Below are 25,682 nucleotides of genomic sequence, written 5' to 3'. Positions count from 1 at the left end.
CGTGCAGAAATGAGGTCATCTGTCTTCTAGAATGCCCCACATTTTAGATTTAGCTAATGGCTTTGTGTTGGTGTTATTTAACGTGTATTGCCCCAGAATTTCCTTTAAATTGGGAGTCAGATCTAGAGGTTTGATTAACTAAAGGTTCTTTTTTTGGCAAGAATACTTCATAAACGGTGCTCTTTGCTCACACCAAGAAGAGTGTAACAGCTGGTTGTTACACTTTCAGTCATGAGATTGAAAAGTGGCTTCAGTGTCCATCCGATCTAGCCATTATAAAGTTTTCTGTCAGCTCTCTGCCCGATTTCAGCAGACGTCGATGGTAATTGCCTTCGTTATTTCATTAGATGTTGCATTATTGTGATTTTCTACTTCAGTCATCCCTGCTTATTAGTGGTGCTTCCTGCGTAGAGAGCAGCTCGCCCCGCTCAGCTCTTTGGTTATGCCGCTGCCGTCCTCCAAGGAAGGCGGGCTGACGGTTGTTTGCCTTTAGGAATCTTCAGAAGAATGAGTTGGAATCCTGACAGTCTCCGCAGGTGACCAGCGTGGTGGTATTGTGAACTGTCGTGGATCCTAACGTGTTTGTTACTCGTTCATTCTTTCTGCTCCGCACGTTGTCCGTGTGTGGCCGTGAGAGCCCTTCACACTTGGAAAGTGAAGAGGAAAGATGAGGAGAGGCTGAGGAGTTGTCACAGTGTGGAGGAGATGAGAAGTCACACCTAAATGCGATATGGGGTCCTGGATGGGACCCTGGAGCCCTTAACAAATGTTTAATTATGAAACAGACATTTCTGGTATATGGGAAAAGGATTCTTTAGAAATAGATCTGAGAGGACCGTACCGTCCCAAGTGTTTAATAAGATTGATAAAATTTCCAGGTGTAGCCTTGACAGATGAAATGTAAAATGTCCGGCTGGCATAGAGACCACGAGATAGGAGGAAGGGCTCTTTGGTGTCGTCTTTCTGCTTTTCCACGGCGACGGGTGAAATCGAACCAAGGAAATCACTCCTTTTGTTTGGCTCTGGAAGGCCGTTGTGAAGGCTGCCTCTGGACACTGTCACCACTTCAGACCGCTAGGTCTGGGGCCAGCACAGGCTTTGCTTTGGTGGCACCTTCCCCCACCCTATCCCCAGCCTTCTAGTCCAGCCCCGAGACCTGCATTCTGGCCATTTCTGGAGGCAGTCGTTGAGGCCTCAGGACGGCTGTGGTCTCACAATGGGTGCCTGGGAGGCTTGTTCTCTGCTGGAGCTGTCATCAGTGCTGCCCTGCCAAACCGTCTTCTGGATTGAAACATTTGACCGAGTCTGGTTGTAATGCTGTGTGCCTTCTGTGCTGCCCACACAGGAACCCCTGTTTCCGGGTGTAGGGCCTGAGGAAAGCCGTGTGTGCTGGCTGGGTCGGTAATGAAGAGGTGGACTGGTGTGGCATCAGGATCACTGGTTCGTGGCTGGGGCGCCTGGGACAGACTGGGCCTGCCGTGCTGTCGACCCAGGACACTGCCACGACTTCCCTTCTTTCTTTTTGTGGTGGAGCGTTGCCAGCATGCATGGGCACACTGGACCGGGAGGCACATATTTCTGACTGGAAAAAAAAATGGAGGTAGTAGATATAATAAAGGATTCTTTGTAATTGAATTCCCCCCCCCCCCCGCCATTTATCTATCTTACCTTGTTTTTAACCAAACATTTTTTCTTTAAGAATCTTAGAAATCCAGCAGTTAATATGGTAAAGCATCTACAGTACTTTCTATGACTTGTCAGTCTGGTTACCGTTCTGTGTCTTTATTTTTTGGATTTGATGTTTCGTGAGAGTTGATGTAGTTTCTATTACAGTTTCACAAGTATTACAAACTATTACACTTCAACGTTTGTCATTCATCCTGTATTTTGGAAAATACTGACCTTTCTGAAATGGATTTGTCCCAAGCATTTCTTCTTCTCTTTGAGTAGTTGGTACTGCCAAACCTGCCTAATAGCACGGAAGTGATTTTGTGCTTCTGATGATAGAGTTGACCAGTGCATGAGATCGCCTTTGATCATCAGATTGTTTCATTATAACAAGCGTTTTGGGAAGTTCATAAGCTGGTTATTGAGAGAAGGGAGCGCCATCGCCATCATGGAAACCAAAAACCTGCATGGTCACCTCGTGAGACCGATGGCTAGCTTTTAAGTCTCTGTATCTGACATGTGGATGCTGTGTTTTCAGAAGTGCCTGAGAGATACGGGGATTAAATCCAGTCCTTGGGGTGCTGTGAGGCGGTGGAGGTCAGGCCTGGCTGTCTGGGAACCCTGGTTCTCAGACTGATCTGATGAAATCATGGGTATTGTGGTCCCGCCTCATGGACCAGAGTTACTGTGTACGCTGTTCGGGAACATCAAAGGAGATACGTTGTTTGAAGTTCAGGGTCTAGCTGTTGAGCTGAGCCGGAAAGGCTGCTAGCTTCACAACTCTGGTCCTGCTGTCTGGAGGTGCGTTTCCGTTGGTGTGGGATTCCTTTTCAACTACTTACTGTTCAGTTCTTGATAACTGTTGTCCTGGAAGAAAATGAAATTGATGGTGCTAGTCAAAAATGATACGTACATACAAATTTGGGATTCATCAGATCACAAATGGGAGTTCTGTTAGTTTTGTAATTTTCCGTTTTTAAAAAAATGGTTTTGTGGGCGTCAGTGGGTTTGTATGTGTTAGCACATGATTTCTAGTCTTGGTATATTCTTGGCTTAGTACAAAGGTGTAAATCGCCGGCAGATTTCTTTGAACTGCTGAGGCTCCAGAGGGATAAGCACATGAAAACCTGAGGGTTTGCAGACTTCCTAGTCACTTAATTGTAAGAGCCCCTGGTGTTCCGTACTTCCAGTTACTGATGTGCTGTCTTTGTCGTTCCACAGCATCCTTCGCTGGCCACTCAGCTTCTCCCAGTGCGGCCACCAAGTAAACAGCTCATGACTTCTGATCAGGACACTAAGGTCGTGGCTGAACCGCAGGGCCAGCGAGTCCAGGAAGGGAAAGACAGTGCTCATCTGGTGAGTGCGGGTCGAGGCCAGAATTGGCCTGATGCCTTCCTCTCCTCCTCTTCTGCTAACAGATGCTCCTTTGGATTTCAGAAGTAAATCAAAGTAGTAACTCTGGCATATCTTATAAGCTAAATATAGGAGTTATATTCTGAATCAGTTTATGGGTAGCTTAGTAGAGGAAGCTGTAAGTACTTAGGTGATAGAGAAAACAAATAGCTTTAGACGCTTAGAGCTTTTGGATTTTAAATTCCTAAGAAAAATGCAGTGATTTATAAATACTTCAATAACATTGTACGTGTTGTACTGGTGTGTATGTAAAGAATTAATTTAAATAATGTATTTAAAGAATTAATTATAAATTTTTTATTTTGATTGCTTTTGTTTATTTTAAGATTTTATCATGTCAAGCAAAAAACAGATTTTTCTTAGTTTTCCCCACTGAAGTTATAAGGAATTTTAATTACGGTGGTCAGGCAGAATTTTAAGATATTTTAAGTTTCAAGGCTCCTACCTCTTTCTGAATATCTCACTGAATTTCTTTGTCATGTAAAAATGTGTTTTCCTCAGTGGGTTTTGTTTTTGCTAAATCATTGTGGTTTGAAAATGCTGCTTTATATCGTAATGATGGTGTGTTTGCTGTTTTCAATTTTACAGATGAATGGTCCCATATCTCAAACCACTTCTCAGACCAGCTCCATCCCAGCTTTGAGTCAGGTAATTCAGTTCTGAGATCAGTCACTGTGGAGGCCCACAGATACTGCCTCACAACAAATATTTACTGTAACAGAATTAGAAAACATTGATGTTTCCCAAGAAAGGGGGATGAAGTGGGGGAGAGACCCACATGGGTTGGAATTGTTCAGTACCGTACATCCTCATCTGGCTTGTGTGTGTGTGTGTGTGCTGTGTGTATAGTTCTAGACGCAGTGTGCCCTGTGTTCATTGAGTGTCAGAGACTCATCACATTGTTTTTAGTGTTCACTGATAATCTGCTGAATGTATATGATTAGCTCTACATTTTGAAACCTGTGTTTTTTAAAGTACACAAGTTACAGTAAGCTTTTACTAAGAAAATTGGTTTCACATTTTAGTTGTGGTTAATGAAAGAATAAGGAAATGGAGATCCATTGGTTTTTAAATCTTGCTTTAACCTCCTGTGCCTGTGTCAGGTGTGTTTGGAGCCATGCTACACTTAGCTTGGCAGTCTTCCAAGTGATCTTATAAACCAGGCACAATTTAAAAAAGAAAAGGAAAACTTTTAAAGTAATGTTATAAACTTTATAGTAAACTTCATTTATTTCCCCAAACTGTAAGCAGTTCATGTAGAAATTGAAGGAGACTGGATTGCTGATCTACTTTTAATAAGGTAGAATTTTTAAAAATGAAAGGTACCCTCCAAAATATTATTTCATTGTTATGAAATAGAGTTTTTTCGTATATTGTATTGATGTTTTAAATGAATTCTATGATGTTTTAAGTAATTCTAAATTTAAGACCTTTAGTTGTCTAAGGGAAATTATACAGAAATCATTTAAAAAAAATTTTTTTTAGAACTAATCTCCCTCCTTCCCATGGTTGATTTACAGTCCAACATAATATTCAGATAGATACCTTTTTAAAACGTATTGCAGGGCTAAAAATTAGATTTTGGCTTCTGAGGTTTTTTTGCCTGTTTTTTCACTTGGTTGGTAAGTATTGAGACAAGACCTATCTAGAAGAGAATGGAAACACTTGAGCCAGAACTCAGCATTTCATTTCTGTGCAGAAATAATTTGCAACTAGTACTGCCTCACTTATGTTCTTTGTCATTTTTAAGAGTTAACGCCTTATAAAGACATGTGGCAAGTTCTTGGTCCAGCCCTGATTAGTATTCAGGACCCCTGGTGTCCCTTGGGCAGATCCCATCTCTGATCTGAGGCTTTGTAAAGTGGATATGTTGTTTACCAGTGTTAACAGGGTGTTGCACACTTAGGTTTTCACAGTGTTGCAGGATTTTTTACCACAATACCTGGGATTCATTGTCTCGCCACTTTGAAGAATGAAGAGGTGGACGCAAAATGAGCAGCAGGCCCAAGTTTATTAGAGTAGAAGATCAGAAAGGAAGAATAGTAGGAAAGCTCTCTTTACGGAGAGGGGGCTTTTCCAAATGCCTGTGACTCTAGGCAAGGGTCCTTGTTTTAGAAGGTTCTGGTCTCCCTTCCCTTCCCCCTTGTTCCTTCTCAGGTCCCATCCTTATTGGCTTGGCAGCTCTAGGTGGTGGGTTGTCCCTTCCGATGGTCTCGATGCAGTTGAGTGAGGAGTCAGACGGGTCATGCTTCCCCTATATAAGTTTTATGACCCATTTTTTTGAGTTAGGCATTTTGATTGTCAAATTCCTGAGGGGACCCTGAGGTGGTGGTGGTGGTGTCTGTTACACTCTGAAGAGGGACCTTTTGCCTGACAGGGTTGGCCCTAGTCAGACACTCCCAGCATTGTTCCAAGAAAGGTGTGTCCCCATCCAGGGACCTCAGGTCCTCATCTTTCCCTGTCTGCCTACTTATCCTATCTTTTTCGTGTCATAACAGAATCCTTAAATACTGGAGCCAGAAGGTGCCGTAAGGGACATCTGGGCTTACAGCATGTGTGTCCTTTAATAAAGCTTTATTTATAACAAGCTTGAGCGTCTTTACAGAAAATCAAAGAGTGCACACATTTTTATGTAGCTGTAATCAGCATACATCAATTTCACCCATTTTCCCACAGGGCATGATTTCATCTGTGTGTCTCCTTGTACCCGGTGTTGTATGTTTTCTTTACGTTACGGTGCCATTCTTCCTGTAGCCATTTGGTTTCTGCGGCATTTGCACGGTTACTTCTTTCCCGTTACTCTAGATGGCATTGCTCTGAAAGCTTTCTGGCTGCCATTCTTCACGGTGCACCTGAGTGTGTGCATGCGGTGGCGGGTTTAGTGGCTGCAGATGTTGATGCTCAGCAGTCTGCAGTCATTTCGATTGCTGAGTGAGCATGTGTCACAGTCTCTGGAAGGTTCAGTCTTTCCCCTGAGTTGGTGTGAGTAGGAGAATTGCCGTAGTGATGCCCAAATAAATGTCTGAACAATTCAGGGGCAGCTTTGCGTTTGGCCGGTGGTAATACTAATCGTATTTATTATACAGCTCCTTCCTCCTCCTCCCCCCCAAAATAAAACCTTACTGAGAAGTAACTGTTTACTACAGCCCTAGCTAATCAGCGAGCATCAGAAATTGATCTTTGACAAAAGGAAGCTGAGACCCAAAGAGGCTTAAGTCATTTCCTCAAGATTTCTCAACTGCAGTGTGGCAGAACCATGATTTGAACCCAGGCAACTGGCTTCAGAGTCCACATCCAAAGATACTTCCTCTTTGGCATCTGTTACCTCATTGAAAAAGAGAAACAAATGGAAAATAATACCCCAGACAAAATCCATCTCTTTGCCATGTGGCACAATTTGCATTGTTTCTGAGTGGATGAAATTACTTGGAATAAAAATGGAGGATTTTAGGTGGGGAATAGTGTGATTTACCTTTTAGGAAGATTATTTTGGCCTCATTACATTTTTATATATTATGGGTTGCAGTGAGTCAAGCATGGAAGCAAAGAAAGCAAATAAACTAGTAAGGAATGAAAGCTTATAAGTGATGGTGGTGGGTCAGACTAGGAACGAGTGGATTTCAAATTTATTTTGGAAGTGGGTTCAAGTTATGATTGGATGTAGAGGTTGGGGTGAGGAAAAGATAAACCAGGGGTCGTTGAGCAACTTGATGGATGGCATTTTCATTTTTTTTTGAGATGGAAAAAACTGGAGACGTAAAGGTTTGTGGAGAGCAAATCCTCTTGTTAGAAATTAAAGCAAGCAGTGAAGTGGGCAGGTGGGGCCAGGTGGACCTCAGCAGAGAGGTTAGAGCCTGAGATGTAATTTGAAGTAGACAAATAGATGTTTTATTTTATAAGTTTATTATATAGAAAAGACTGTTAAAACTATTGTAAATATGGGGAGGCTCAGGTGGCTCAGTTGGTTGAGTGTCCAACTCTTGATTTCAGCTCAGGTCATGATCTCATGGTTTATGAGATCGAGCCCCAAGTTGGACTGTGCACTGAGCATGGAGTCCGCTTCATGGGGATTCTCTCTCCCCCTCTCATGATCCTCCCCTATTCTCAAAAATAAATGAATAAACTTAAAAAGTAGTGTAAATATGGATTAAGGGTATATAGTTGAAAAGTAACCAAATTATTGTTTGTAATAGAGTCAAATCCAGTCCTCCCTCCCCCCCCCCCCCCATAATTTTTGCCTATCCTGATGGTTTTTATGTCCTACAAGGGCATTCTTGGCTATAACTTTTCTCTTCATTGATTCGTCCTTTTCTAATCATCTGTATTACTTATGTATTTGATTATATTTTAAGAAGTTATTCTTCATGTTATTAAAAAAATTTTTTTAATGTGTTTTCTCTTGGGAGTTTTAAGACACATAAGGACATGAACTGTGTGACGTACTTCATTGATACTTTGCAAGGCATACTTAAATTGAAAAGTTTCATTAGCATCAACATGGCATAATTGACAGTTTAGTCATTTATTCTACAAACTTACCTTTATATGTATCATCTGTATATCTTTCTGCTTACCATAGGGATTACATATAACATCAAAAGTTACAACTGTCTAGTTTAAATTGATTTCTCCTTAACCTCAATAGCACACAGAAACTACTTCTGTCAAGTTCTCTCCCTCCCTTATGTTACTGGTATCACACATTTCATCTTTGTCACTATGCCCAACAATATCGATTGATAGTTTTAATCCTGAAGAAAATAAAAAGTGAAGCTGTAAGGCAGAATGGCAGTGATCCTGGCTCTTGTGCCTGTTCTTGTTTCTCCTTCACCAGAGAGCTCTGCGTCTTCTAGAATCTCCAGTTCCTGTGTCCTGTGTTTTCACTGCAGCCTGAAGGACTCCTTTACCTTTTCCTCCAGGGCAGACCTGCTGTGAACAAATTACTTCAACTTTTGTTCATCTGGGAATGTCTTAATTTCTTCTTCGGTTTTGAGGAGTTTTGCTGGATAAGGACTTCTCAATGGACAGTGTTTTCTGTCTGCACTTGATCACCCACTGCCTTTCTTCCTGCAAGGTTTCTCGTGCTAAATTGGCTAACGTTCTTATTGAGGACCTCTTGTACTTGACAAGGAGTTTTTTCTTGCTGCTTTAAAGATTCTTTGTTTTTTGACAGTGTGATTGTAATGTGTCTTGGTACGGGTCTCTTTGGGTTTATTCTGCTTTATGTTTGTTGAGATTTGGGATTTGTAAATTCCTGTACTTCATCAAATTTGGGAAGTTTTGGCCACTGTTCCTTCAAATGCTCTCTTGCCCTTCCTCTCCTGCCCCCACCATGGGGCCCCCACAGTACGTGTGTTGGACCTCTGGTTGGTGTCTCATAAATCCTTTAGGCTCCACTCATTTCCTCTTTTTTCTTTTGCTCCTTTAGATAATTCCGTTTGTCCCTTGTTCACATTTGTTGATTCTTCTGCCAAGTCTGCTGTTGAACCCCTCTAGTGAATTTTTCAGTTCAGTGATTGTACCGTTCAGCTCCAGAATATTTCTGTTTGCTTTTTTTTTTTTTTTTTAATAAATCTCTCTCTGTTGATACTCCTGTTTTGTTCCTATATTGTTTTATTGATTAACTTTAGTTCCTTGTCCGTGTTTTTCCTCAGCTCTTTGAGCATATTTAAGGTGATTATGTTTTTATTTGCTTGCTTTAAATATTTAGAGAGTGGGAGAGCATGCTCGTGTGTGTGAGTGGGTGAGGTGCAGAGAGAGATGAAAGAAAGAATCTTCAGCAGGCTTCATGAGCAGTGTGGAGCCCAACATGGGGCTTGATCTTAGGACCCTGGGATCATGGCCTGAGCCGAAATCAAGAATCAGATGCTCAACTGACTGAGCCACCCAGGAGCCCTTAAGATGATTGTTGTTTTTTTTGAAAAAAAATGTTTTAATGTTTGTTATTTTTGAGAAAGAGAGAGAGGGAGGCACAGAATACAAAGCAGGCTCCAGGCTCTGAGCTGTCAGCCACAGCGCCCGACGTGGGGCTTGAACTCACTGACTGTGAGATCATGACCTGAGCTGAAGTCCAACACTTAACCAACTGAGCCACCCAGGCACCCCAAGATGATTGTTTTAAAGTCTTTGTGGAATAAATCCCATGTCTGAGCTTTCTCAGGGACAGTGAATTCTGTTCCTTTGAATGAGCCATGTTTTCCTGTTTCTTTGCATGCCTTGTGATTTTTTGTTGTTCTTGCTGAGAATTGGGTGTTTGATTTTATTTATTTATTTTTAAATGTTTATTTTTGAGAGACAGAGACAGCACAAGCAGGTGAGACACACACACACACACACACACACACACACACACACAGAGAGAGAGAGAGAGAGAGAGAGAGAGAGAGAGACAGACAGACAGACAGACAGACATAGATTCCAAAGCAGATTCTAGGCTCTGAGCGTCAGCACAGAGCCTGATGTGGGGCCCAGACCAACAAACTGGGAGATCATGACCTGAGCTGAAGCCGAACGCCTAACTGACTGAGCCACCCAGGCACTCCTGATTTTATTTATAACGTGTATGACGTCTCATTGTTTTGAGACTTTTCCAAGCTAATTTGGAGAGATTATTCCCTTTCGTATGTGTTCGCTGAAGTCTCTGTTGCTTTGACTTGTGTTCAGCTAATATTTTGACAGATTTCCTTTAATACCATGAACTGAAACAGACCAGACACCTTCTTCCCCCTCCAAAACAAGAGAGAGTACAGTTACCCTTCCCAGTCTTCATACTGCCTCTGTTCTGAGACAGTTCATCACTGAGTAGTTCAGCTTGGTTGGAGACTAGGGATCAACCTGAGGTGAAAACCTAAGGTCTTCTCAGGACTTTTTTTGAGCGTATGTCTTGACTGGATGTGGCTTTCAGAATTTCCCATATACATGGCTGCTTTTGATTGCCCTGATTTCCCAAAGAGTTGCACCCTATTCTTTTTGAGCTTCACGTGGTTTCTGGTTGTGTCTCCACCGGTAACCCCTTGCCCCAGGGGGGTGTGATTTTGAAGCTGCCTTACAGCTTTTATGAGCATTGCCTGCCACTTCCCATTTGTGTTCTGAGTTATGTGAGACAGGGAAAACTCCAGCTAGGATTGAACACATGTACACACTAATTTGCAGATAAGGTTTTACTCTGTTCCCTCTGCAGAGTTCCGGCGGGGTGGGGTCTGGGAGCCCCCTAGACCAAGACCACACCATGCCACAGAAATGCCTACCATGTGGAGGAGAGCATTCTCTCTCTCTCTCTCTCTCTCTCTCTTTTTTTCTCCTTCCTTCCTTTTTTCCTTCCTCCCTCCCTTCCTTCCTTCCTTTCCTTCTTTCCTTCTTTCCTTCCTTGTTCAGTGCAGGGCTTGAACTCATGACCCTGAGATCCGGAGTAGGACGTTTAACCAACTGAGCACCCAGACGCCCCATGGAGAGTTTTTTCTTGCTGTGTGTTTGCTTAGTTGCCATAAACCTGTGATTCTTTTTCAGAGCTCCCTATAGAGTTGGTTTAGAAGCTTCTGGTTGTTTTCTTGATATTTCTGTAGGGGAGTTTAGAAGCTTTGAGCTTCTTAGTTCACCATTTTGCGTGACTTTTTGTAACCTTTTAAATGAGAATTTTTTCTAGGTTGTTGTTAAATTGTTTTTCTAATAATATATAGAACTACTGATAAACTCTTAATGCATGTAATTTTTACCAAATATAAAACTTGATTGCCCAAACCAGTAAAATGCAAATTTATGATGTTCATTTAGTGTGGCAAGTGATGTTTTGCTGGAACTAAAGCTGCTTCACCAGGTACTTGTGGTCTGCTTACCCAGGGTTCCTTTGAATTTACCACAGCCTGAGCTGCTGAATGCCGTGTGAACGACTTTCCCATAGCTTTTGCCAATTTGTGTCTGAGGCATACTTGGAGATACTTGGCTCTTACCAGGCATGAATGAATTTGTAACATTTTAAATCCAACTCTCTTTCTGGTAGAGTAGGTCAATTTAAGTATTGTCACACAGTGCCACTGTGCTACTAACCTTATGTGCACACGTGAGCATATCTTTAAAATTTTGTGTTTGTAATATTAAAAAATAAGAAGAATGTATTAGGGGGCACCTGGCAGGCTCAGTTGGTAGAACATGCGACACTTAATCTCAGGGTTGTGAGTTCGAGCTCCACATTGAAGGTAGAGATTACTTTAAAAAAAAAAATAATAAAATTTTGTGGTTGCATCAGCCACCACAGATCCTGGTTTGAAGTAGCTGATGTTACAGGCACCAAGACTTCTGTTAGAATGCTTTCCTAGAGGCATAAAGAGCAGCCAGCGTGTGGGGATGGGAAGCGGTCATCTTGCGTAGTTGGGAGGGCTGGCCTTAGGAAGGATGGTGGGAGTGGGAGACATGATGGATGGTTCGAGGAAAGATGGGCCATGCTGGGGTTGGTTGGGTGAGTTCTCTGGAAGAGAGAGAGAAGGTAAGGAGGATGGCATCGTAGAGAAAGAGGAGATTGTAGAAGTGGGCTGGGCCAGAATTTGTTAGGGTTCCGTTCTGAGTATTTTACTTACTGTCTTCACGGCAGCTCTGTAAAATAGGTGTTGCTTTTGGTCCCATTTTACAAGTGGGAAAACAGGCCGAGATCAGATTACTTGCCAAAGCTTACATGTGTAGTGACACAAACAGCTTCACACCTGGGCAGATACCTCCATCAGGAGTGGGAACTTTTGAGGGACTTCCTGGTCCTGGTCCTGGCCTGGTGGGTGTTGGTTTTCTTTTTTTCCTCTTTTTCTCTTGCTCTTTCCTTTCTCCCTCTCTCTTTTTTAAATGTTTAGTCTTGAGAGAGAGCGAGCGTGTGTGAAGGGGACAGACAGAGGATCTGAAGCAGGCTCTGCGCTAGCAGCAGAGAGCCTGATGCGAGGCTCAAACTCGTGAATTGGGAGATCAAGACCTGAACCGGAGTCAGACGCTTAATCGAGCCACCCAGGTGCCTCGCTCTTTCCTTTCTCTTAAGGAGAATGTTTAGAGCTCTGTGCAAGTAAGAATAATTAAGTGAACCATGTGTGCCCATTGTGAACTTGAACAGTTTCCCCCTCTCATTTTGCTACCTCTTCCTTTCGTCCACACACACATGCACACGCACACACACGCACATGCTTTATAAAAATTGTAGGTATGTGTTTCTTTACTTGCTGGGGTGTTTTAAAGCAAATCCGAGACAATGTGTCTTTCACCGTGCATCCCTAAGGACACCGCTCCGGCTCCAACCTTGTGCCTCTCTTGTGCGAATCTCCTCCACGCCCACAGACCTCAGGCTCAGAGGCAGAGAATGAGGTGCAATTCTACTGCCTGTACACCCTAAAGAGCACTCTTTGGGGAGCATGCATGCCAGCCTCTGTGGCTGCCACATCCCCTGATACAGAATTCAGAGAATGTGGAAACACTGGAAAAGGCAGGAGTCTGAAGTGTCTTGTTCTGGCTCGTATAACAATTATAGCATTTTTCTAATTGAGTTTATGAGAATGGGAAAAATAATGTGAAAATTATTTGTCGCTTTTCTGAGTCTGAATCTTTGGAATCCATGTGTTGTTTGGGTTTTAGTGTGTGGAGGAGGCTGGCTGCTGGGCAGGGCCTGTGGCACTTAGGATTTTGGATTTGAGTGGCAGGGGCATGTGACTGTCGTGCAAGGGGCTATTTTGGGATCTGGGTGTTGGCCTCCGGCGGAAACCAGAGCAGGTTCCCCGAGACGTGCCTGTGGAGGCTGCGAGAAGGCCGGGCGTGTTATGCGAGCGTGCGAGCTTTCAGACATGGGTTGTTGCTTCAGCAGGGAACTCGGTGGCGACAATGACGGGGAAAAAGCCGGCCTGTTGCAGAAATCTGTGGAGGAGGCGGAGCCGGAGAGCCAGAGGAGCACAGCTCTGTCCTCATTATTTGATGCCCTTGAAGGGGAGAAGCCCCACGGGCCCGGTCTGCAGGGTCTGCGGGGTCTGCGGGGTCGCTCGGCGGGCTCTGCTTTCTCCCTGGGGTCCCCACCCCGCACTCGGTGCGGACGCTCACGCGGGAGTGACAAGAATTCGGAAACTGTTGCTGTCGAGCAGGGTCGGGACGGTGTCTCGGATGCCCGCCGTGCGGGCGCTGTCAGTGACCCGGGCTTCTCTGAAGGTGTTTGCTCCAAAGGGGATGAGTGTCCTTTTGGTGCCCTGCTGCCCTCCTACCGGAGCCGTCTGGGCCCTTCCCCGGCCACCCAGCCCGACCCGGTGCCAGAGGGGAGACGAGTGGTGGCCGTTGAAATCGGCAGTGGTGCCGCCCGTCCACGCTGGGCAGGTAGGGAGATGAAGGGCGAAGACCGTGTGCGTGTCGGTCACAAGGCACACAGGGATTGGAGAGGGAGCGAGTTTTACAGCATTTGTGTCGTAGATCCCGCCTGCCTGGACGCTGCCGCTGAGCCAGGGGCCCCCGCATGTGGAGCAGCTGCGGTAGAAGACGGTTGGTCAGCTGTCCCCGCAGAGGGGACTCGCGGGGGGTCCCGGCCTCCAGAGAAAGCTGTGCGGGGCCCAGGGCGGTTAGATGCACCGCGGGGAGAGCTGGCCCCATGGGGCCTGCCGGGTCCGGGGGGAATGAAGGAAGCCTTTAAGGGAAGTACTCGCCCTGGTCGTGAACTTCTGACCGTGTCTTTAAGGGCACATGCTTGCCCCGGGTTCCCTAACGATTACACCGAGAGCAGCGCCTCATGTCAAGTGGGCGTGCTCACTGAGTTTAGTAGTGACACACACACTGGCTCGCTAGGACGCGTGCACGCCATCCCCGAAGAGAGCGAGGAGTGGAGTCAGGAACTGGTGAGTCCGACGCGAGGTTCACATGCTGATTTGCTTGCAGGAAGTGGGGGATCTGGGGCTGTAGCAGCCCGTGGAGGTCGGGGTGTAAACTCTGAAAAGGAAAGAGAAAATAATTCTGTCAGACTGCTAAAAGGCAACGATTACTTCAGCTCCGATGCTGGCAGACCAGACAGTCTCTTCATACGTCTAGGTAGGGTTGACCTAAGTTCACACAGGTGTTTTCCTCCCCTGAGCTTCGGAAATGAGTGTCTTCCCGTTCATGCCAGTTTCCAGGAAGTAGCCCCTGAGAGACCTGGTGATCCTGGACCAGAACACTCCCCGGGTCCAGCGATGGTCGAGAGGCAGCGATGGGCTGGCTGCAGCCTGAAACGTGGGAGCATGCAGCTTGCAGATAAAGAATTGTCTTTGCAGATTGAGAATTGTTCATCTTCTCGGGATAAGGATAAAATGAGCATTTTTGCAGATGAGGGTCGTGGACAGAGGGCTTTTGAACGGAGATCTTCACATCCGGTAGACCCGCGTGTGGATCCCGGGCCTGGCAAGGCTGAAGCACGTATCTGTGATTTAACTGGTGCACCGCCCGACACAAACACGGAGCGAGTATTCCAAAGAATGGGTGCCCCGGCCCTCAGAAGCTCGCGGGAAGTGCCCCCGGATGGGAAGGCTCTTGATGGCTCCAGATGTCTTAAGAGTAACTCTGTCTCTTCCACGTTTGTTTTCGCCTGCACTGAAGAAGAAAGTGAAACTGGCCGGAATTTTAAAACAGAAGATGAAATGTGTGTGAAGAGTGCAGAGAGTGACCAGCAAAGATTAGCAGGTGCCGGCAGAGAGTCCCTGAAAGCCAGTCTCAGAGAGACCAGTGAGAACGTCGGAGGAAAGGCAAAGTCAGACTGGAAAGCCACCTTTAACTGGGACACCAGTACAGCAGCACGCAGGGCAGCAGCCAGTCAGGACACACGGGCTCATAGTAGGTCCGACAGAACAGAGCGCCCTGGTGCTAGAACCAGCCACGGAGAAGCAAGTGATGAAGCCTGTGGAGTGAAGGACCACAGACATGAAGTTCTTGATCCTGTGCCACGTCTACACCAGAGTTCAAGTTCAGGTGAGCAGAGGTCACAAGTACTTGAAGAGAAGGACTCTGCTAACAGCGGTGAAAATGCGGGACCAGGACCGGAGCAGCGTTTCTCAGAGTTGGCGGAGGAAGGTTCTGACACCTCGGGTGGCAGCACGTCGGGGACAAGCAGGCCAGCACTAGCAGGTAAGGGAGGGGAGATGGGCAGCCTCGACAGGCGTGGGACAAGCATGCGCGCTCCCTGTCTGCAGCTAAGAGGTGCCGAGCCCACGTTTGATGGCCTTGCATTTAGCAGCGGAGTGGCTTTTGTGGGAAGCCCTCAGGTGACTTTTGGAGAAATGGAGTTAGGTGAGACTCTTGAGGGATATTCCTGTGTGATCGGTGTTGATCCTGCCCACGTGGACAGATCCACAGACCCTCCTCGCCAGGCGCTACAGGTCGTTCCCGCCATCCCAGGTGGCGGTGCAGAAATGCTGGCACCACACTGTGGGGACCACGTTCTGTCACTCACAGAAGACGCCGTGACAATACCTGGAAGTCTCGCAAGAGGAGGGTTGCAGGGCTTCCCAGAGGGATGGTACTCCCAGTTTTCGAGTGGACTCACCTGTTACCCAGTGGGAGGGTTTGCGAGTCAGACATTTTCCGGAGGACTGGCTGACGGCTGCACCAGCTATCCAGAGGGCTGTCCGTGGGCTCGTGCAGTTGGGAAAGACGCTTTAGAAGAGGAACAGATGCCTGATGAGTGTCTGCACAGGAAGCCGCCAGACTTAGAGGTCGCTTTGTTCTGGATGGAGAAGCCCCCATATCAGCTACCAGTGGCAGAAGACGCTGCAATTTGGGGATGGCAGAATAGAGGCGGACATTTAGTAAGTATGTTTTAGCAGTTTTTATTATGGTGCTGGGAAATGCTAGCGTTTTGTTTTGATTGCTTTTAACTGTCACTGAGTTTGTTGTTTTTTTTTTAAGCAATGAGCAGTCATTTGAATGTTCCTATGAGGATATGAGTTACTGTAGCATCAGCTTAACCATTTTCAAACTGGAGAGCGTGACTCAGTTTACTGTTCAGTGTATTTAAGCCCGAGTTTGTGCGTCAGCTCTTGTCAGCACTGAACCCAGCACTGCTGGCCATCAGTCGCAGCTTGGTGCAGCCCCCCTTCTGTGTGTGGATGTTTTGTGTGTGCACCTGAGCCTGTGCGGCCTCTGTCCTTCCTCACACCGCCTGACTGGTGCAGGGTAGACATCTGCCCGTTGAATTTTAACGTCATTTCTGAAAGGCCGCACTTGGACAGTATAGAAGACTCAAAACCTATGCTTTCTCTTACTTTTGTGTGGGACCTGCACGAGGCAGGTCAAATTTGCTGCTTTACCTGGCTCTGAAATCTGTCTCCTGTCAGTTGGAAGCACCTGCAAGGGCTTTCCGACCACGGTGCCCAGGCAGGCCCTGCTCAATTGGAAGAAGCTTCATAGAAGCTGCTGTAATGGGCAGCTAATTTGAGTGTCTTTGCAGACAGTCTGTACTAAGTGCAAACATTGAACAAACATGAAGTTACTCTTGCCCTTAAGGCAGTCTTTTTGGACATGCATAATTGAGAGGCGTATTTCTAACAGCAAATCTCATTTATATTTATTTATAAATATATATATTATTATTTATAAAATACTTATAATTTATAATATTTGTAGAATTATTTATAAAATAAATAAGTATATATTACGTATATTTATTTATAGATTCAGCTTGTTTAAACTGAGACAAAAAACAGTTCACCCATTTTCCCAACCCCCATCCCCACCTCTGGCAGCCACCAATTTGTTCTGTGAGCTCGGTCTCTTTGTTTGTTCTTAGATTCCACATATGAGTGAGGTCATATGGTATTTATCTTTGTCTGACTTACATCACTTAGCATAATGCTCCCTGTGTGCATCCATGTTGTCACAGATGGCAGGGTGTTAGAGTCCCTTTACGCTGTGTATGTACACAACACACACACACACACACACACACACACACACACAACCTCTTCATCTGTTCATCTATCAGGAGACACTTAGGTTGCTTCCGTATCTTGGCCACTGTAAATAATACTGCAGTGAACACGGGTGCCTATATTTTCTTCAAATTAGTATTTCTGTTTTCCTCAGGGTAAATCTCCAGAAGTGGGATTGCTAGATCATTTGGTGTTTCTATTTTCAGTTGTTTGAGGAACCTCCAGACTGTTCTCCAGGGCGGCTGCACGGTTTACATTCCCTCCGACAGTGCACGAGGTTCCCCTTTCTCCACATCCTCGCCAACATTTGTTACTTGTCTTCTTGATACTAGTTTATTATTAGTGATTTTTGTTGCATTAGGCAAAAAAAATGATTGATGATAGTAAGGAGATAGATGTGGTTCAAATGTTAATGCCAATGATGTGAAAATAAGAATAAATTTAACCCTACTACTTAGGGAATTAACCATTAACCCTCTCTTTTTCCTTTCCATTCCCACATTTGGGAGTTTTGCCAGAAAGAGTTACATGCAACTTATTGCTCACTTCTTGAATTGTGGAGGCAAAACACTAGAAAATTCGGCCTTTGAGTGATACACACATGATTGTGTACGAAAGCGGGTGTGCTTGCCGGTCAGCTGCTGGGGTCCACGTGCCGGGGTCCAGTGTGGTGCCCACGCAGACCCTGGGGCCGCCTGCCCTTCCTGTGAGGTCTGTGTGTCCTGCTCCGAAGTGGCTCTTCAGCTGTGACGTGTGTCTGGGTGGGCTCCTAGTTCGAGTACATTTAACGTGGGGCTTTCTCTTCGGACCTTCTTGTCTCTGTGCCCAGGTGCACGTCTTTCTCATCCGGGTCCAGTTTGCAGGTGGAAGAACCAGAGGGGCAGACACTTCAGAAGCCAGTGGGCTGCTCCGAGTGATGGTTCGGCGGCCGATCGAAGAGCGGGCGGTGCTAATTTGAGATGAAGGGTTGGCCGCTTTCCTTCCCCACCGTGTCACCTACTTTATACTTTATCCCCAATCCTTTTCCCTTCTCTGATCCTAGTTACCCTCACTCCCTACTCCGGAGGCCATTGGTGGGGCCGTGCTTTCTCCTGTCCAGGACACACAGGTGTGTGAATCAGTAGGTTTGCTTTATGGAGCCTAGCGTTGGGGGGTTGAGTTTCTTTAGAGCGTCAGGATTTGTGGATGCTGTACTCGGAAAGAGTGGTGTTGGTCATTTATGTGAAGTCGCCTCAGGACGCAGCTGTTAAGGTCAGCTCACGTTTGGTTTTAATAACCACTGCTTGGCCCTGAATTTTCAGTGGAGAAGCAAGACAGGTAGCCAGGCAGGTGAAGCGTGAGTTGTCGACAGGCACTGAGAGTCCCACGTGACCGCAGGAGAAGCCCCACGCCTCACATACGATGGGGGCAAGCTGTTCTTCATGTGAATTACAAGACGGTAATGAACACTTGACAGTGTTCCGTTTTTGCCGGGGTTAGGACGGTCTTCTGCTTACTCTCTTTGTGAGCAGGTTGCTTCACCTCTGTTTGCCTTGGTCTCCTACTTGTGAGACTGTCAGGGTTGTCGCGATGAAGCCCAGGAAGGTGCATAGAGTGCACCTGGCATCTAGCAGACTCAGAGGTAGTCTTCCTGTCATCTGCTCCTGATCACACGTCTCCATTCTTTCGTCCCTTGTCACTCAAGAGGATCGCTTGAATACTGGTTAACTGCTTAAAGTTGTGTTAAGTTCCTAACACTTGATTTGGATTTGAGCATCTACTGCTTAAGGAGTAGTAAATTACATAAGGATAGGTTTCCCCTCAGTTGTGGCCTAAGACTTTGCACAATTCCTTGGATAGTGGAACATGCAAGTTTTGTGTTGCGTATGACACATTCGTTCCTCAGCGTATTTCTCGGGCACGTCTGTCCTGAGGTCAGGGCTGCCAGATATGAGCGATACAGTGGCCAGCCAAAGGGACATACAGGAGTTTATGTGGGCTCGTGGGCCAGACAGACGTGTTGTATGTAGCAAGAGGAGCACCGCAGTGGCTGCGAGTGTGTTGCCTCCGGGCGCCGCGCTCCTAGGACCACGTGGGTCTGTGTTGGGAATGCTCGGGGCAGTTAGCTGCATGGGTGCCACCGGCGGGGGAGACCCAGGTTAGTGGTAAGACCTTAGAGAGCATGCAGTGTGTACACGAGCTCAGGGGGCCAGTTTGGTGGCTTGAATACAGTAATGTGGGAAAGCTGGATGTGTGTGGTTGCACGGTGGAGAGTCTGCTCGGCACCCAGGCTGTACAGCGGCATTGGACTAGGAGAGAGACGGGCAGGGGTTAAGACAAAAGAAAAAACAGACCGAAAACATGTAAATGCCGAGGGACGGTAGTGAGGTCTGTGACGTATGAACTTTATCCATCTACATTCTGTTCGTCTCTGTAAATCTGTGAATTGTGTTGGGTTGTCTAGAACAGAGATGACAGTTGGATCCCCAGTTATTTATTGAATCTTCATGAAGTTGGGGACCTCGTCTTTCATTTGTAGTTTCTCGAGAGCCTGCACTTAGTAGGAAATGAGGAACCTGATGGTGAATGAGGCCCAGCTCAGTGCATCAACTTGGTTACTTTGCACGTGTAATTCTCTCATGTAGAGGCGTTTCAGGTCTAAATTAATGAGTAAAATTGTGTTTGTTTAGAATTGGGATACAAATGTATACGTTGTATTTTCCCCTAGGTACCGACAGCCAAGGTTTCAGAGCTAAACCCTAATGCTAAAGTGTGGGGGACCCCCGTGCTGCGTTTGGAAGCGGGCAGTGCGGCGGATGGCGGTGTGAGTGCAAACTGGGAGGAGCCGGCTGGGCCTTGCACAGCCTGCGGCCAGGAGGGTGAGTCTGGAGCCTGCTGGTGCTGAGGAGGGCCTTTGCCCTCAAGGCTTGGTCTTTAAGAAATTACCAATTAAGATTTGTGTCCTGGTTTGTTACTGTATTTAAGAGCCAAGAGATCTGTCACAATCAAGTTAAAAAAACTCAAGTAACTGCAACTGTTAAGCCTGTGTTTTGCTTGTTTTGTTTTAAGAGAAATTTATTCTTCTAATCCTGCCCTTTGGGGTAATATTCCTAATTCCAGGATTGGATGCCAATGGTGATGGTGACAAAGGTCATGAGAGTGTGGCGCTGTCGGATTTGCAGGAGCCGGACCGACCAGCTGTGAGCACGTCGGCTCTGGACCGCTCAGAGTATGAATCTCCGCCGGAAAACAGCGAGACTGGTAAAGCTCTTTCGTGAATTCATTTTTATATACACTGAGGACTGTTTTATGTTGCTTTTTAAAATTGAGCTTCTTAAATCTTCCTCTAAACGTTGTTGCCTTTCACTGCTTCCTTTGATTCTACTTTGAACTCCCTCTTTTCTGGATACAGAGATGAGTTCTGGTTGGCAAGGTGCCACAAGGCATTTAAGATCTGAGCAGTTCCTGAAAGGTGGGTCTGGTTTAATCAGGAGAAGCAGAAGATGAGCCATAGGTCCAGGTGTTGGTAGAAGTACAGAAAAGGAACGTGAGTATTGAAATAGAGAGTCAGCCCCAAAGGAAGTTGGTTTTCCGCGGAAGGGAGTATTGAAGGCTGTTTTCAGAAGAAGGAACAGAGCAGTTCTCTTTGGGGCCAGGATGTGGCCAGCGTAGAAGTACCCAGGGGTGATGGGGCATGGATGGCTCACCTCCAATTTTGATTCCACTGTCATCTAAGAGACGACTCACAGTTCAGAGCGCCAGCAGACTGTGGGGCAGGCCACTCTCTCCTCACTAACCATTGGATGGGGCCACCAGAGTGAGAGAAATAACTCCCCTAGATTATCTACTGGGAATCTGGTAGAGCGGAGCAGACGCACCGCACCATGAGTGCATCTGGTGTCCCGGGTGACTGTCTGGAGCTACACCTGAGCTAGAGAAGGGCCCCCTTCCCTCGGCGCCGCTGCCGCATTCTTACCGGGAGGCGATCTGTGAACACAACTCATTGCACGTCTTGCTTATCAGACTTCCGTAGTCCAGCAGCGTGTGTGCGTGCGTGTGTGTGTGTGTGTGTGTGTGTGTGTGTGTGTGTGTGTTTTTCCGGGGGAGGGTGAGCCCCGGGCACATCGCGCCTGCACTGTGGCTGCTGGCACTTGTTGCTGGTGGCCCCCGCTGTGATCTGGCTCCGCCTGCAGCACCCAGAGCGTCTCCTCGGTTACTTCCTTGCGTCAGCTCTCTACCTGCCACGTGCTGACCCCTGAGCAGGTGGGCGCAGGTGGCTGAACAAAATGGGTAGCACGTGGAATGCTCTCATCGTCAGTTCGGGGTCACAGACTCCCAGCTAGCCCTTGGCGTGGCCAAGGCTACGGTGCGGTTGAACCCCTGGATAGCTATTTTACACCTTCTGTTCTCCATGGACCCCAGCCCTTTCCTCCTCTTTGCTTTTGGGGGCGTAGGGCATTAATGAAGCATAATTGATGTACGATAAACATCACATGTTTAGAGTGCATCCCAGCTTGTCTGTAAGTTTTATTTTCCCTAGTTTGGAGCACGGTGTTGGGTGCACTGTCGAGTTGATTTGCTGACTCTTCCACTCCACACTGATTTCTCTACCAGATTCGGTAAGATGTGTATACACCTGTAAAACCATCAAGATCATGAACATATCCGTCACCACTGAAAGCTTCCTGTGTCCTCTCTTTGCCCCAGGCAACCACTGATCTGCTTTCTGTCACTCTTGGCACTTTCTAGAACTTTATGTAAATAGAGTTTTACGTCATGTGTTCTTTTTGTCAGGCTTCTTTTACTTGGCTTACTAATTTTGAGATTCAACCACGTTGTAACATTCATCGGTCATTTCCTTTTATTGCGGAGCAGTATTTATTCCGTTCCATTGTATGCCACCATTTGTTTTTCCATTCACCTGGTGGTGAATATTTGGGTTGTTTCCAGTTTTTGGCTATTACCAATAAAGCTCCTATGAACGTTTATAACACAAGACTTTGTATGGACAGATGTTTTCATTTCTCTTGGGTAGATACGTAAGAATGGAACAGATGGGTCATCTGGTAGGTTTATCTTCTGAAAAGGTGGTAGAGCTGTGGTTCATAGTGGACCTCTGTGTGCTTGTCCACAGTCGTGCTCACAGCAGATCAAAGCTGCTCCACATGCTCACCGATGCTGCGTGTGGTCAGTCTTGTTAATTTTAGTCATTCAGAAGGTAGGTAGTTGAATCTTATTTTAGTTTTAGTTTGTATTTCCTGATGACTAATGGTGTCAAACATCTTCTACATATGCCTGTTTTGGTGAAGGGTTTGTTCAAGTTGTCTGCTCATTATTCGGTTTTACTATTGCCTTTTGGGAGTTCTTTATACATTTTGGATACAAGTCCTTATCGGGTGTATAATTTGCAAATACATTCTCTCAGTCTGTGGCTTGTCTTTTGTTCTCCTAACAGTGTCTTTTGAAGAGCAGAAGTTTTAAATTTGGTCTATAGTGTAGTTTATCAGGTCTTTTTTCTTTTATGGTCTTGCTCTTGGTTTTGTATCTAAGAAATCTAAGCTGAATCCGAAGTCACAAAGGTGTCTCCCCAGGAGTTGTGTAGTTTTAAGTTTCACATTTTTGGGGTCTGTGGCTCATTTTAAGTCAGTTGTTGTATATGGTGTGAGGTAGACAGCAGAGTTGTTTCTTTCCCCCATGTGTGGGTGTGCAGCTATTAGAGCACTGTTTGCTGGAAAGACCCTCTTCTCCCCTGGGCTGTCTGTGGCTGTTGTCAGGATCATTTGTCCCTACGTGTGGGTTCATCTCTGGGCACTCTTCTGTTCCATCTGTTAAGTCTGTTTTCAAAATAGTGCCCCCTGTTTTGATTACTGTAAATAATTCTTACAAACAGGTGGTGTTAGCTTTCTTTTTCAGAATTATTTTAACTATTCTAGTTCCTTTTTATGTCCATACCGGTTAGGCTGAGCTGGTCAATGTCTTCAGAATGCTGAGATGCTCATTGGGATTGCACTGAATCCGTAGGTCACTTGCAGAAACTTGACGTCTCAGTGCAGTGCACATGAGCTGTTACACTTCCCCACTTGGTTAGGTCTTCTGTAATTTTTCTTGGCTACATTTTTACTTTTCAGTGTACTGGTCTTTCCTATCTTTCGTCCAGTTTATCCGTAAGTATTTCATTTTTTTGGGGGACGGGGGTGCTATCGTAAGAGATTTTTAAAAAAAATTTAATTTGGAATTTTTATACCAGTTAGAAATATAATTAATTTTTGTGAATTGATACACTCTGGAAATGTGTTAAGCTCACTTCCTAGTTGTAGGAACTTTTTGTGGATTCCATTGTATATTCTACATGGACAGTCGTGTTATTTGTTGAAAACATTCAGTTTTATTTCCTATCCAATCTGGTGCCTTATATTTCTTTATCTTGCCTGGTTGCCCTGGCTACAGCCTTCATTACAAAGGTGAACAGTGAACCGATCATGAGCGCAAACCTCTGACTGATCGTAGGGGTGAAACGTGCCATTTCACCAGTAAGTGTAATGTTAGTGTGGTTTTGCGTATATAACCTTTATCAGGTTCGTGAGGTGCCCTTCTGTTAGGATTTGCTGAGAGTTTTTATCGGGAGTGGTTTTTGGCATTTATCATGCCTTTTTTCTCCATCTGTGGCGATAATCATACTTTTTTTCTTTTAGTGTGTTCGATGAATTACATTGATTGTATATAATCCACCTTATATTGCTGGGATAAGCTTCACTGGGTCATGATGTAATACACTTTTGATTAGTTGTTGGATTAGATTGGCCAGAATTTTGTTTAAAGTATTCATATCTGTGTTCATGAGGGATGTTGGTCTATAGTTTTCAGTGTATTTCCTCTGTTAATTTTTTTTGAAGAGGCCATCGTTTCTTTTTTAGATGAAGAAATGAAGGAAGTGAAGCCCTTCAGGCCTAAGAGTTTTGTTTGAAGGAAAGTTTTCAGCTACCTTTTTTTTTTTTTTTTTTTTTGAGAGAGAGTGAGAGCATGAGCGGGGGAGGAGCGGAGAGAGGGAGAGGGAGAATCCCAAGCAGGCTCCATGCTGTCAGTATGGGGCCCAATGTGGGGCTCAAAACTTACAAACCACAAGATCATGACCTGAGCTGAAATCAAGAGTTGGTGCTTAACCAACTGAGCCGCCCTGGCGCCCTCCCCAGTTTGATTTTTAATGTAGGCCTACTCAGGTTGTCCATTTCTTCTTGAGATAGTTTTGGTTACATGTGTCTCACAAAGAGAGATTTGGTCCACTTCATTTGAAGTGTCAACTCTATCGTGTAGAATTGCTCATAAAACTCTGTTTATTCTTTTATCATCTGTAGGATCTGTAGCTATGCCGCATCATTCTTACTATTACTGGTAATTCATAGCTTTTTTCCCCCCTCTCATGAATCTGTGTAGAGGTTTGTCAATTTTGTTGATCTTCTGAAAGAAGTGGTAGTTGGTTTCATCGATTTTTCTGCATCATTTTTCTCCTTCCTGTTTCATTGTTTTTTTTCTGATATTTATAATCTACTTTCTCTTCATTACTTGGGTTTAATTTTTATTTCTAGCGTCTTATAATGGAAGCTGAGCTCATTGATGGGAGGCATTTCTTTTCTGAGGTGGCCATTTATTTCTATAAATCTCCTCCTAAATACTCGTTTATTAGCACAATCTCTGTGTATTCTGGTATATTGTGTGTGTGTGTGTGTGTGTGTGTGTGTGTGTGTGTAAATTCAGTTCAGGGGCGCCAGGGTGGCTCAGTTCGTTAAGCGTCCAACTTTGGCTCAGGTCACAATCTCGTGGTTTGTGGGTTCGAGCACCGTGTCGGGCTCAGTGCTGACAGCTTGCTCAGAGCCTGGTGCCTGCTCTGGATTCTGTCTCCCTTTCTCTCTGCCCCTGCCCTGCCCACACTGTGTCTCTCTCAAAAATAAAGAAACGTCAAAAAAAATTTTTTTTACAAAAAAATAAATAAATTCAGTTAAATGATTTCTGATTTCTTTCTTTCTTTTTTTTGTTTTAATTCATGGGTAATGTAGAAGTCTGATATTTAGTTTCTAAATATTTGGGGATTTCCCAGGGAACTTTATTTTATTGGCTTCTAATTTACTCTCCTTATAGTTGTGGGACATAAATGACTTGAATCCCTTTAAATTTATTAAGATTTGTACCATGGCCCATAATATGGGCCATCTTAGTACGCATTCCCTTTTCTCTTGAGAAGAATGTGTATTTTGCTGTTGTTAATGGGGCTGTTCTGTAGTTGCCACTTCTGGTGGTCTTCCTTCCTTTGTGTGAACCCAGGCTTCCTTTTGCTTATGCTCCTGCTTCCACCTCAAGGACTCCAGTGCTTCTCTCGTAGTGCAAATCTGGCTGTGATGGGTTGTTGCAGCTTTGGTGTCTCTGAAACCATCTCTGTTTTACATTTGTTTTTGCTTCGTGTAGAATTCTCTGTCAGATTTATTTGTCAGCGCTTCACACAGACTTCTCTTTCAAGCTGTTTTTCTCTCTCTTTTTTTTTTTAACGTTTATTCATTTTTTGAGAGAGTGAGAGAGCATGAGTGGGAGAGGGGCACAGAGAGGGGGAGACAGAATCCGAAGCAGACTCCAGGCTCTGAGCTGTCAGCACAGAGCCCAACATGGGCTCGAACCCATGAACTGTGAGATCATGATCTGAGCCGACATCAGATGCTTAACTGACTGAGCCACCCAGGC

The 25,682-nt window shown here is 45.3% G+C and overlaps 1 protein-coding gene across 3 annotated transcripts in view; it reads left to right on the top strand.

The window, feature by feature from the left end:
• The window catches only part of LARP4B (La ribonucleoprotein 4B), a 91,752-nt gene that overhangs the window by 21,590 nt on the left and 44,480 nt on the right, over positions 1 to 25,682 (top strand). For 2 of the 3 annotated variants that reach the window (XM_053225187.1, XM_027073301.2), the window contains exons 2-5: positions 2,890 to 3,024; positions 3,670 to 3,729; positions 19,684 to 19,834; positions 20,076 to 20,216. In XM_053225187.1, coding sequence (XP_053081162.1) covers positions 2,944 to 3,024; positions 3,670 to 3,729; positions 19,684 to 19,834; positions 20,076 to 20,216 — 433 coding nt within the window. In that variant the 5' untranslated portion in view covers positions 2,890 to 2,943. Of the gene's footprint in view, positions 1 to 2,889; positions 3,025 to 3,669; positions 3,730 to 14,182; positions 15,855 to 19,683; positions 19,835 to 20,075; positions 20,217 to 25,682 lie in introns of those variants that run through there. The other variant, XM_015075265.3, reaches the window with a different exon arrangement.

The sequence above is a fragment of the Acinonyx jubatus genome, chromosome B4, assembly GCF_027475565.1.
Source record: "Acinonyx jubatus isolate Ajub_Pintada_27869175 chromosome B4, VMU_Ajub_asm_v1.0, whole genome shotgun sequence".
NCBI classification, from domain to species: Eukaryota; Metazoa; Chordata; class Mammalia; order Carnivora; family Felidae; genus Acinonyx; species Acinonyx jubatus.
This window is presented reverse-complemented; position numbering and strand designations above follow the sequence as displayed.